At 55.0% G+C, this 13018-nt stretch overlaps 1 protein-coding gene across 1 annotated transcript in view; it reads right to left on the bottom strand.

Moving 5' to 3' along the window:
• The window catches only part of DPP6 (dipeptidyl peptidase like 6), a 772816-nt gene that overhangs the window by 86945 nt on the left and 672853 nt on the right, over window positions 1-13018 (bottom strand). The window contains exons 11-15 of the mRNA XM_033863543.2: window positions 11656-11779; window positions 9919-9957; window positions 4396-4503; window positions 2323-2414; window positions 1608-1655 (exon numbers count right to left, since the gene is read on the bottom strand). Of these exons, the coding sequence (XP_033719434.1) occupies window positions 1608-1655; window positions 2323-2414; window positions 4396-4503; window positions 9919-9957; window positions 11656-11779 (411 nt within the window). The remainder of the gene's footprint in view (window positions 1-1607; window positions 1656-2322; window positions 2415-4395; window positions 4504-9918; window positions 9958-11655; window positions 11780-13018) is intronic.

Here is a 13018-nt window from a genome sequence, read left to right as displayed (position 1 = left end):
GGCTCCGGCCCCCGCGCCCAGCACGCTGGCTTCTCTCCCGCGCGGTCATCTGGGGACCATCCTCCCACCTGTCTCCCTGCTGGCACACCTCGAGTGCTGGCTCTGCTGTCACCCTCCCACGGGGCCATCCTAAGGGCTGCCCACCCCCAACCCACCAGGAGCGCTCAGCATGGCTGCTTCCTGGGAGTCATGCAGGCCCAGGCGTGTCCTGGTGGGAGTGTCGGGTGTGGGGTATTATTTCTAGTGCCTCATCCCTCTGAGCAGGCGACTAGCACTTTAGGAACAGAAGCTACGTGTTCTGGATCTTTCACTCCCCTCAGAGCACCTGCCGCCGGGACAGGACAGGGCAGGGGCTCCAGAAACAGCAGCGGTGGGGGGCTCCGGCCGCTGCCACGGCCGGTGAGGAGGTGCCGGGGGCGCTTCTCACCCCTTCAGGTGCCACCCAGGACTGCTCTGGTCAAGCACAGTTTCACGTCAAGAAGGCCTAACGTGTTTCCAGAAGCTATAAGATACCGAGGCATCGTCCAATAAACCTGGAAGAAGTCCAGGTCTGAGTGTGTGGCGTGGGAAGGCTGCTAACGTGAAAGCGGTCTACAAGAGTGAAGACGCTTCACGGGAGACAGGACAGGTCAGAGGAAGCGCAGGCGGCCGGCCTCCATCTCCTTGGCTAATTTGGTGACGGGACTGGTGGGATTATCCTGGTAGACAAGCAGAGATGAGCCGTCCACAGAGAGGAGCAGACCTGTGACGGCGTGGATTTGCCGGTTTCCTCTGCCTCCGAAAGGCAGTGCCTCTCTCCCTAGTGCAGCCCTTACTGTCAGCACAGGGGCCGGCGGACGGGAGGGCGGCCGTGCACCCGATGGGGCTTCCCCGACTCCCGGCGGTGGGGGAGGGGAGCCTGGCATCGGCTCCGTCCAGGCCACGAGGGCCACAACGCAGTAGTGTCCTCTTAGGTGGCCCTCGTGTGTGGGGCAGGAACCAGCTGCCCCCTCCTTCCCGTCTGGAGAGCAAAGCGGTGGAGGTGACAGTGCCTCACGCCCTCCTCCGCTTTACTGGCAGAAAGCTCCTCGGGAGAACCCACTTCAGAAGCACGAGTTCTCCCTGGTGAGAACGGGAACTGGGGCGGGGGGCAGGCCACGAGGTTTATGCTGAAGGCGGACGGACCCTGGAGAACACCTTGTCCTCTGCAGGATGCAGAGGCCAGCCCTGCTCCGCCCCCTTCAAGACTGCGGAACTCAGCCAGCGCCCACGTGGAGGAGGCCAGGGCAGTAGGGCCAACCCCACCCCAGTCCACCCGTACATTCCCAAACCCCAGTTCCCTCCTGTGAAACCCCGGCCAAGAGTGATCCTTCCAAGTTCAGCTTCGACTAAAGTGAAAGGAAAGGCTGTCAGACGTCTCCCGAGGGAGAGACTCAGTCTGGCAAAAGCAGAAGACTATGATAATGCCTCCAATGTGGGGGCCTTAGCACCTGCGGTTATTTCTCCCCAGCCTGCGTCACGTGTGCTGGCGCCTCTCTCTGCTGCCCCCCGTGTACTGCTGATGGTGTGACTCTGGAACGCGAAGCCTCTGGCGGGAGACCGCCGTGTGCGGGGGTCGGGGGACGCACCTGTACAGCTGGCGTCTCCTCGGCAGGTCCTCCGTGCTGAGGAAGTAGCTGCAAAGACCAGCAGGCGCACGGCAGTTAGCTGGCTGCGGGGCAGGTGTGTTTCTGCGCGCCAGGCTCGGCCTCCGCAGACCTCCCCGAGGACGCGCTGCTCAGGGTCCACAGAGAGAACGTTCCCGCCCGGGGCCAGCTCCACGCTGGACGCAAAGGCTGATCCCGTGACTCGGTGGCCCGTGCCCGCCCGGGACCCCTGTGTGGGAACCCTGGCTCCCACGGGGACTCCCCCACTGCCTGAGCTGAACACTAGCTCTTCCTGCCACTGACCACACAGCCTGGAGGAAGGCACCTGACCTCTTTCAGCCTTGGCCCTACTTCTCTGAGAAGCGGGGAAAGCAGTGAACCTGCACCAGGACAGGAGCGGCTGTCCTGAACGAGGCCAGGCTCACGACGCACTGGGCTCACAGCGCCCTTGGGTCCCGCCCGGAACCAGCAAAGGCTCAGCCACCCCGCACGGCCACCGCCTCAGCCACAGGACTGGCTGCAGGCCCGACGTCCTCACGGGGACCTCGAGACGTGGGACGTGGGGTGGTCGGGCGGGAATCTGAGGGCGCACTTTTGTGAAGAAACTAGGGCCTCGGGGCGCTGCCCAAGAGGGAGAGTGCTGAGCACCGTGTGAGGGGAGGAGAACACAGAGAGGCGGCCCCGCACGCGCACTCACATCTTACTCCGCGTCTCGTCGTAGGCCAGGATCTTGGTCACGTCCCAGTCCCCGGAGGTGATGGACTGGATGTTGTCGTTGCTGCTGTTAGGCTGGAACACAGATGGGACACGGGGTGGGGTGGGGCTGGGCCTAGCCTCGCGTCTCGGCCCGGGCCCTCGGACACAGGCTGACCACCCTCGGGCCGCAGCCCCACCCCTTCTCTGAGTGCCCGCCTGGAGGGGCAGCGCCCGCGGCTGCCCTGCGATCAACCAGCACCTGGACCAGCAGCAACTCCCACCGTGAGCTCCGTGTCTTAAGCGTCAGTGCTTCACACGCTGCTGACACTGTTCCTTCACCGCCTGTAAATCTGATCAGCAGGTCAGTATCACAGGGGGACGAGGAGGGACGAAAGAGAAATATGGAGGAGTGGATGAGACATGGCAAGGAAACAGAGAAAGAATAAAGAAAGGATGGGAAGGAGGGAAGGTAGGAAAGAAGGAAGGAAGGGAGGGATGAGGGAGGGAGGGAGGAAGAAACCCCCCTGGGTCTTCCTCATTCTCCCCCGTTCTTCACAAGGATGGCTTGAAACCGTTTATTGCGTGTTGTGCGTTTGCACACACTGTCTCTCCCTAAGTGCCTCCCAGAGCAGAAGAGTTATGACAACACATCACAACAGAAGGAGAAAGACGTGACCATCCCAACAGGAACGGGCTGTGAGATGCTGAGGCATGAGCCACAGGCCGGCTGTTCCAAGGGCGGGTGCCCCGGGCATGGGTGCAACGCGAATGCTGTTAAATCAGGCACGGGGCCCGAGGCTCACACTGTGGGGCATGGGGACCCCAGAAATGGCCTCGGGAGAAGGGAGAGCCTGTGCAGGCAGGACCAGGCGGGAGAAGTGGGCTGCCAGGGGTTCCGGAGGGCAGTGGGGGCCGAGGGGCTCCTGGGGAGGTGCCCCCCAGAGGGGGGGCCCTGCCCCTGCTGGATGACTAATGGGTCCTCAGCCCATGCTGGTCACAGGGGTGAATCCGAGATGGGCTGAAGGGAACACCCCAGCATTTTAAGTCTTGACTGAAGTGATCCCAAATGAGAAGCCAGGAATCCGGGGCCACAGCACCCAGGCCTTAGGAGTAAGAGCTGAATGTCAGCCCGTCTGCAGACGTTCTGGAAGCCATGCAGTAAGTGGCTTGAAAACGAAAACATCCGTATCTGAGTCTCTGAGTCAAAGTGGTCCCTGTCCTGGAGCCACAGCCGAGCTTCCGTTCCTGTTCTATCAGAGCTGCTCCGTGTGGGGCGCTCTGGGAATTCTGCTTTGGAGATTCGCCTTCTGGGGCGTGCCATGAATATAAATCTTCTACTTTATATCCACAGAATATTTTTGATAACTTTTTTAAAAATAAAATTTTATTCACATGCCCTGATCTCCTTAGACTCTGCTTCAACATGGAAGCCCCACTGACTGAGGCCGAGGGCAGTGCTGATGGGAGGCCCGCAGCCCCTCACCTTCCTCCTAAGGGCAGGGTTCCCTGAGTGCAGCTCCGGGGTCCCACCCCGTGGGGAGGGGGCAGGGGTGCCCGCTCTGCAGGAGGTGGCATTCGCCAGGCTGTCTGCTCTTTCCAAACGCACCTATATTCAGCTCCCACATTCCCTGCTCAGCGATGCTCTGCTCTTATCCTGTGGCTGCAGCATAGGGAACGGCAGTGCATCTGGCTGACCATGGAGGTGGGATGCCCTGGGGCCACGAGGACACTGTGCCCGGCCCCCAGGACCCAGAAGAGGGAGGAAAGGCCAAAGCGGGCGGACTGACAAAGCGGTCTACACACACGTGTCCTGTGCTCAGACCCAGCAATGCACCCAGTGTCCTCTGATATCGTCAGAAGTGTCATTCGTATTTTTGAGCATTACAGGAGGCACGAACGCCACCCCTGCCCAGTCAGGACGGGTGGCTCATGAAGGCCCCGTCCGTCCCCACGTGGGGACCCGCCTTCCAGTTTCAGGGCCTGGCTTACCCCAGGGAGCACTTAGCTCCCCTGCTGAGGCGGGGGGAAGGCCCCCAGGGCACGCCCTAGCAGAGCAGGAAACTAGGGAGCTTACCTGGGAGGAGGACACCATGATGTGGTAGAACTTCCCCTGCCCCCCCTGCGGGATCGCTCGGACAAAGAAGAACTTCCGGCCGTCCTTGGAGAACACTGGCTCTTCATTCTGCGGACGAAAGCCATCGATTAAGTCTACAGACTGTTTTGAAGGGGTTGAACCAGGATAAACTACATTTTGAGATACACTTTCCATGTAATTGCCAATGAGAGATGCAGTTGAAAGGCTAAAGGCTGTGTGGGGCCTTTTCTCTCCTTGGGAATCACGAGTCAAGCCTCCAGTTTCCTAAGAAAATAATGAGAAATTCAGAGGCAACTGCCTAAGCAGAGGCGGACACACAGGCGTCCCCTGGTTCACAGGACACCCAGCTCACCAAGCCAAACAGGAACTCAGCACTAAAAAAGTGCAGGGCTGGGCTCCCCGCTTACCTGTGGCCCCTGCAAAATTCTCCAGGGGCATTTTTTTTTAAACCATTTTTAAAAACTGAAACATAGTTGATTTACAATGTTGTGTTAGCTTCAGGCGTACAGTAAAGTGATTCAGTTATATATATATATATTTTTTCAGATTCTCTTCCATTATAGGTTATTACAAGACAGTTCCCTGTGCTATACAGCAGATCCTTGTTGTTTATTTATTTTATACATAGTAGTGTGTGTATATTAATCCCAAATCTCTAATTTATCTCCCCCCCAACCACGCTATCTCCTCTGGTAACCATAAGTTTGTTTTCTATGTCTGTGAGTCTATTTCTGTTTTGTAAATAAGTTCATTTATATCACCAGGGGTGTTTACTATCTATCGTAATTCTGAACAATCACAAACGTGATTTTGCCTAAAAATGAATTCTAGTCTTTCCATCCTGTCTTTTGTTCTTTTATTTAATAAAATCCACCTCATACGCAATAGCCCACCAAGGAGACAAGAGAAAAGAAAGAAAGAAACCCCCAGCAGACAAGGACAGATCCTGCACGTTCTACGACGGAGGTGAGAGCACACGCTGTTCCCAGGGACTCACTGTGCGTATTACGCGGCTTCTAACGAGAAGGAAGTTCCACACGGGCACTTACTAGATGGCACGTGTCTGCTTGGACCTACTGCCACTGTTCCCTGGAAACAAAATCAGCGTTCCCAGTTTTCCCTGGGGGGGAGAATTCCAGGCTGCATTCACAGCCAGCGCCTGTAGCATGTTGCTGCATCTTGGCCTGGCCCTCACCCCCCAAGCTGAGAAGCCACCACTCAGCCCCCAGCCACCCCCTGTGGGTTGGCTGCCGCCTCAATAGGCAAGAGGGATCGGCGTCTCAGCCTCTAGGAAGCTCCAGCTTGAAAGTTTCCATCCGTGAACACCAATTAGTTGTGGCCACGATACACATTTTCTGATTCAAGGAGCTCCACGCTAACGTGAATGAGAACAAATGGTAAATAAACCCCAGCTGGCACGAGGAAAACTCATTTCCCTGCAGTGAATGAATACATGCAAATATGATACGCCCAGAGAAATAAACCAACATGTGATTAAAGTGACATTTAATCTTCATGAATATCTGCAGTAAAATGAAACCTTTAATCTGCAAATATTTATTTTTCTATTTAGTGCTGGAAGTATGGTATTTAAAAATAGAGGAAATGGAAAAATCAGCAGTAAATCTGGCTTTTTAAATGTACTTTCATTTGCCAACTTCAGGATGGATACCGCAATACTGCTTCCGTTTTCTGGGGAAACGTCTGTACTTTTGGCAGAGAAAAATACTATGAGTAAATGTAATAAATAATTAATTCAGGCCTGAAACATTGCTTTTACACTGAGAAGGACTCAGGCATTGCAACGTCATCTTTACATGGATCCTGGGAACATTCCACAGCCGGCAGGTGAAGGACCAGCCTTTGAACCTCTCTGAGACTTGGTTTCTCATGTAGTAAATGTATATTTAGTGAAAAAGTACAATGACTTTTGACTAGGAGACCTGGATTTTAATCCTGGTTCTGACTTTCCTGGATTTGAGGAGAAGCGTTTCTAGCCCTCTGGGTAACAGGGCATTTATCGTACCAGGCCCTGCCTGGTTTCTCCACCTCCAATTGAGCAGATCTATGAAGAACGAGTCCTTTTAATTGGTGAAAGACTTTCTGTGAGCTGTTTGTAGACTTTCTGCCCATTCTTTCTATGGTTCAGATACATTCATCCGGTCAACCTCCCTGCCTGAATTTTGAAATCACAAAACCAAAATTCTGGTTAAAGAAGAAAGAGTGTCAGAAATTGACCTGCAGGAGTAACTCTTCAAACACAAAGATGGGTCCTGGGTTCCACCCCAAATGGCCTCGGGCCTGCAGGGCCCCTAGTGGACCTGCCCCAGGACCGACTTTGAAGGTCACAGCAGCAGTGATGGTGTGTGTGTGGGGGGGAGGGGCTGCCTATTTCTCCAGAGTATTCCCAGAGGAGAGGGAACTTAGTGGGTCTTCACCTTCTTTTTGTGGGCTCGTGGGGGATCTTTGAGGGGTTCACGCTGAGGCCTAGGAAGGAGACGGGAGGAAAAGACGGGGGGCAGGAACAGAGGCTCAGACCATAGCCCCAGGATGCCCTCGCCTACTCCCGTTCCCCTGGCAATGAGCACTCAGAAGATCCCATGATCATTGCGCCCTGGGTCTCCCCAGGGTCAGCAGAACCGTCCAGACCCCAGTCCTCTCCTCCTCTGATGCGGCCCTGGGCAGCGGGGGTGAGCCCTGTGGCCCCTGATGACATGCGTGAAGTGGCTGCCAGCAGCTTCCCCGGCGGCAGATGGCAGGTTGGCCTTAAATAAATTCCTAACTCGCCCCCCAGGACCTCGCAGGGTCGTGAAGGATGCAGGAACAAGACAGCTTCTTTTTGAAAAAGAGGGTCCACAGATTCCTTTGTGAAAAATCTCTTCAAAAGGAACGTCATGAGAAACTGTTTGAAACTGGGTTTCCTACTGACCACGGTGCTGAAGGAACAGATGGAGACACGGGCTGAGCGGTGCTCGGCGAGGTGGGGCTCCGTGGGGTCCTGTGCCCGCCTTGGGGGTGGCTGGCACCCTGGGCCACTGGCTGGACTATGGATTTTTCAAAGGCTGTTTTAAAAATGTTAGCTGTTGCCTAATAAGTGCTTTAAAGTTTACATATTGAAAGTGTAAGAGTTATACTTTTACTTTCTGCTGGTTTTTAAGTGCTGACTTGATTTTGTTTGGAACGACCTGGTTTCCCAAATCCAGGCTGCCTATCCGGTGCTTGGCTGGTTTCTTAGGTGGGTGACAGGATGTGTGCTCTGAAAATACACAACAGTCTTGCCCACGGCGGTGTCTCTGTGTCCTGTCCGCAGAGCTTACGAGGACGACAGCTCGAGGCCCAGTGAGTGCCGGACAGGAAGGCAGGGGCAGGAGGGGACCCTCTGACCCTGGCTTTCCCACAGCCCTCTGCCCCGTGAGAAACAAACCGCTGGCTGCTTTGGTAAGTCCATCCTCCCTCCTCCAACTCAGACACAAACCGCACATGGCTTGAGGCCCAGTCCCGCAGCCGGGCCTCGGGGCCCCATGCATGCCCACTCCCAGCCCTGTGACGGCCCTTCCACACGCCCTGGGGACACAGTCTAGGACTCCGCCCACATTTCCGCACTTGGGCATCCGTGCAGCTCTCTCCCTTTCTACACCAAGACATCTTTGAGAGCTGCTCTAGCGGATTCATTTCTTAAAAAGTCGAGCATGACACAAACAAAAACATGTTAATACAAGTGAGCCCTTCATGGCATCGAGCACATTCACAATGTCGTGCAACCACCAGCTCTGTCCAGTTCCAAACCACTTCCATCACCCCCAGTCGAGCCCAGACTCCATTACGCTGTTACTCCCCACCCCAGATTCCCAGCCCCTGCCGCCAGCAAACAGCCTCCTGCTTGTATGACTTCTGTTGACCTGGGCATCTCTCATAAGTGGAGTCACATGGCGGGTGGCCCCCTTTCACTCAGCACTGTGTTCTTGGCAGGACTACTCACAACACCAAAAGGCAGAAACAACCCGAATGTTATCAACGGACGAATGAACTGTCGTACGTCCACACCATGGAACACGGTTCCACCATAAGGTGGCTGACATGCGCTCTGGGGAAGTGGTGGATTCTTGTTTTTGAAATCCACGAAGCCTAGCATGGCGCCTGGTTCAATCCGTATGTATTAGTTGAACAGATGACTACGTATATAATGGATTTTTTTTCTGACTCTTGCATCTCAATGTCTTTGGCATTTTGTGTGACTGTAAGAGGAACGTCATAATATTACTTCTGATACTTGTGCTTATATCATTGGTCCAGGTGGCATTCAAGAACTTCCCAGTGGAACTCCTCAACGAATACTTTAAGACGCCCAAGCACAATCTGATTCTGGATACTTCTCAGCATGGACTCGGCATCCAAACTTGGACACAGGAAAACCAAAATGGCCACAGTGGGCGCCCCTCTTTTGCGTCAGGCCGGCACAGAGCAGAAGAAGGACATAGTTAAAAGCAATCACGCCCATTGATGAGGGAACCACCCCTGAGACAACTGATGGGAGGCTGGGCCAGATTGCTGATTCCACAGGTAACAGAGGTGCACACAGAGTTTCTAGAATGTTCTTGGAGAGCCACTGGTAACAGTTGCATTGTCCAGCTTCACCTCCTTCCCATAAACGGAATCTGTCCCATCAATAAAGAAGCACACCTGTGCCCTCTCCACCATCATTCTGAGACTCAAACCCGATTAGATTTTTCTCACAGAATTTTCAGACGATTTTCATCCCATTCGGTAGAATAAGAAGGAAGTGAGCTTGCAAACCCTCCACCTGTGCTTTCTAACCTCAGGGCGTGGAATGAGAAACAAATAATTAAAGAGAGAAAACACCAGAGTGGAGAGTTCACTTCTCGTGTGGGTTAATTTTCTGTCAGGGTGAGCACTGCGTGTCTCCTTTGATTCCCTCCAGCTCCTCAAGCCTGTTTCACGTGCATCTCTTATCCGAGGCGGGGACGGGAAATTCAGGGGAGGCTCTAAAGTCAGGCCCCCAGGAAGACTCAAGCTGAACCGCACGGAATCCACCTCAAAGGAGGCATCCACGACCCACGCCGAGAAAAACAGGAACGTCAGCCCTGTTCCATTTTCTTTGACTGCAGTAGGTTAAATCTAGGCAACTTGTTTGGACTCATCCTTTCAACGCACCAAAGGGACATCACCTAACTGAGAACTGAGATCTCACTGAACACTGCACGTTCTCAAGAGCAGGTATTTTCCAGCCCTCTTGCATGGAGGCCACAGTTCTCCAGCAGTGCTGGGGCCTCAGGGAAGCCAGGTGGGCTGAGTGGCTCTGCTGCCCCCCAGAGCCTCTCTCACACGCGTGCGTGTGTGTGTGTGTGCGTGCACACGTGCACGTACGTGTCTACCTGGGGCTTCCTGTAGGATTTAACATGAGAAGCCGTGTTGTAAACACTGGGAAAGGACCTGGTGGCTGGTGTAGGTGGACAGCGTGGGATTTGCATGCGGAATAGTTACCTGTCTGTGGAGCCAGGCTTCACTTTCATCCTCGTGTTTCTGAAACGAAATAAGAGCATTAGAGAAAGGAGTTTTCGCACATATTGTGTCTGCGACCAGCAGTGTAGAAACAATTGGATTCCCCTCCATGGCAGCTGCACAAGCTCAGGAAGGGGGCCAGCCCTGCTCTGCCTTGTCTCATGACGTGGCTCAGAGCTGAGCGCGAGTGTTCCCCGAACAGGAAAAATGTCACTCTCCCAGCAACGAGGACAAATCCACGGGGGGTGTGAATCCTTTGGAAGGTGGTGCATTTCTACCATTTGGTGGTCACCCCTGACCAGACACATGCCCGTCAGACGGTCACCGATGACCACACACGCGTCCACTAGATGGTCGCCAATGACCATCTAGTGGCATGTGCCCATTTAAAGGCAAATCTCAGGTGCTGCATTATTTTAGGAATTTGCGTGCATGCGTGCATGTGTGCGTGTATGTGTGCATGTGCGTGGGTGTCTGTGTGTACATGTGTCAAATTTCCAGTTCACAACAATCCTGGCAGACCAAAACATTAAAAGGACTTAAAAAGCATATGAAAAGTAAATCTCAGAGAACTGTGTGGAAAGACATATAATGGGAGACCAAACACACCAACCAAACCACCAGGAATAGCTATTCAGCCGCATGGGCCGTGGACCTGTGCCTGGGGCAGGTCTGTTCTTTATCTGTGGACTCTAACCACGGGCAGGCTGGAGTTTCACTGCTGACTCTCACAAGACCGGGGGTCCAGATGCCAGAAGACCTGGGTTACGAGCCATTCCCAGCTTCCCAGCTGTGAGTCCACTCTTTCCTTCCTTCCCCTCAAGAAGCCCATCAGAATAACCTGGAATCTGCTCTCAATTGTATTAAAAATCAAGTAAATTACTGGCCCACAGCGACAGCTCACTGCGACTCCCCTCAAGATTGTCATTGGGCCACGGGGTCAGAGCTGCTGTCGGGGGCCCCAAGGTCACAACACAGCTGCTCTGCAAGCCTTTCTCCTCCTCAGTTGCGAAATAAACATTTAGGGCCAAAAAAGAGTTTCTGAGAGAACTGCCTGGGTTTATTACCTGATTTTAATGGATGTTTCTTCACCCAACACAAGGAGCCCTGGCCCTTGGGGCTCAGGGATTGTGGAGGACGCAGCCCTTGGGCCAGGGGCAGGCCGCCTGAGGGGCTGCGACAGCCGTGGGTCGCTCCCTTGCTTCGCAGGGTTGCCAAGCCTCTCTTTAGATTTTCGTTCCTCCTTGTCTCCCCTCCCTTCGCCCCCTGTAACCACCCACTAAGTCAGCCTGAGGCCCTAGGAACACACTGGCCTCACCGGCGACTTTCAGATATGGTGCCGACCGTCCAGGGTACCAGCTGGCTCTGGTCAGTGAGGGACAGAGAGGCTGAAATGGCCAGGCCAGGTTGCAGTGCCGGGTCCTGGGGCCTCAGGCCGGACCCCTCCCCTCTCTAAACGTCAACTGGAAAATGAGAAGCAGCCCCTGTGTGAAGTAGCTGTGGGCAAGGATAAAGGGAAGTGAGAGCTCTGTGTGCTGGGGGCTGAGAGGATCACCCCGAGTCTGCAGCAGTCCTCAATTCATCCACAAGGTGACACCCGAACAGAGACCCACATGCAGGCTGCACCTGGACCAGCAGGAGCTGAGTGCGTGTGTGGCTCAGAGATGAGCGTGATGCCGGGGGATGCTCCCCGCCGTCCAGTCAGCCCCTCCCCCATACCTTGGTGCAGACCCCGGTGGTGGCATCGCAGAGGGTGAGGATGGACACGTTCTGCGCCCGGCTCAGCCAGTTCACGGCGACCTTGGTGCTGGTGGCCCACTTGACCATGGTGATGTAGTGCTCCCTGAAAGCACGAGATGCATGGTGGGCGGTGATGCAGGGCCCTCGGGGACCAGAGACACCGGCCCAACCTGGACACTGGGCCAACATGGGGCGCGTGGGGCTCTGAGACAGGGGTCTCAGGAGAGTGCACTGCTGATGAGCCCCCAGGGGAGGCCCAGCAGGAACCGGTGCTGGGATAAGCTGGCGGGGGTGTGCTTCTCTCCCAGCTGCCCCCCAAGAGCTGTGCGCCCCTGCACCGGGCCAACACCCAGCCGCCCGACCTGTCCCCTGGGGCTGGCCTGTGCTTCTGCCCCTCGGGTGTTGTAAGTCACGCTGGGCATCGCTGCCCACTGACCTGGCTTTCTCGTCACGGTCCAGCCAGACCCCAACTCCACGTGGCTGGAAGCGGTGAGGACGGCTCTTGAGAGGCCGACAGAGCAAGAGCCAGGAAGGGCTTCGAGAAGGGGGCCCCTCGGGGAGGGTTAACCTGTAACTCCCCCTTCCCCTCCCCGCGGGCCGAGCCGCGGAAGCCTCAGTGTTCCTTTCCCTAAGTTCCCAGGGGCATTCTCGAGCTAACTAGGGAAACTGGTTCGCGGCTCTGGGCGCCCGGTGGACTTGATGTGACACCCTAGACGTCACGCACTTGCTTTCATCCAAACCTGAACACCCCATAGTGTAGCCGGCGGTGGCGGGGGTGTGGGCGGGGAGGATACTGGGGCTCCCAGTCCTTAACTGAACTACCCAGAGCCCTCCAAGAACGGAATTTTTAGGAAAAAATGTACGCTTAAGAGTTAGAAGGAAATGACGGGAAAATAACTGCACAAAAATAATATCCTCAGGTGAATTCCGAGACCGTTCTTTCTAGAGGCCCGAGAACACATGCCTCACCGCCTGCCCCGACTCTCTGTAATGAGATCTCGTGTTCAGAATGATGGCTTCATGTCTGACAAGATCCTTTCTCACTAAGATGCAGCACGTTCACTGGATGATGCCGGGCCAGCTGGAAGGAGAACCAGCACGTTCAGTAATTACTGTCAACAGAAGAGTCTAAATAACCAGGCGCTTTCAGATAGGCTTCAGCTAACCAGGGGATTAAATCGCCGTGGCGCCCATTTCTCGAATCTGCCTGTTAATCACAGTTGTTGTTAATTTAACCAAAGTCAGGAGCACCTGGCACACACGGTGGTGGAGGCCTCTGAGCCGTGGGGCGGGGAGGGTAGGGCGGACAGGCCCTGGAGCGCGAGACACAGGCTCCATGAAT

This window comes from Tursiops truncatus, chromosome 9 (genome assembly GCF_011762595.2).
Source record: "Tursiops truncatus isolate mTurTru1 chromosome 9, mTurTru1.mat.Y, whole genome shotgun sequence".
Classification (NCBI taxonomy): domain Eukaryota; kingdom Metazoa; phylum Chordata; class Mammalia; order Artiodactyla; family Delphinidae; genus Tursiops; species Tursiops truncatus.
The sequence above is the reverse complement of the archived record's forward strand: the minus strand, read 5'-3'. Positions and strand labels throughout refer to the sequence as shown.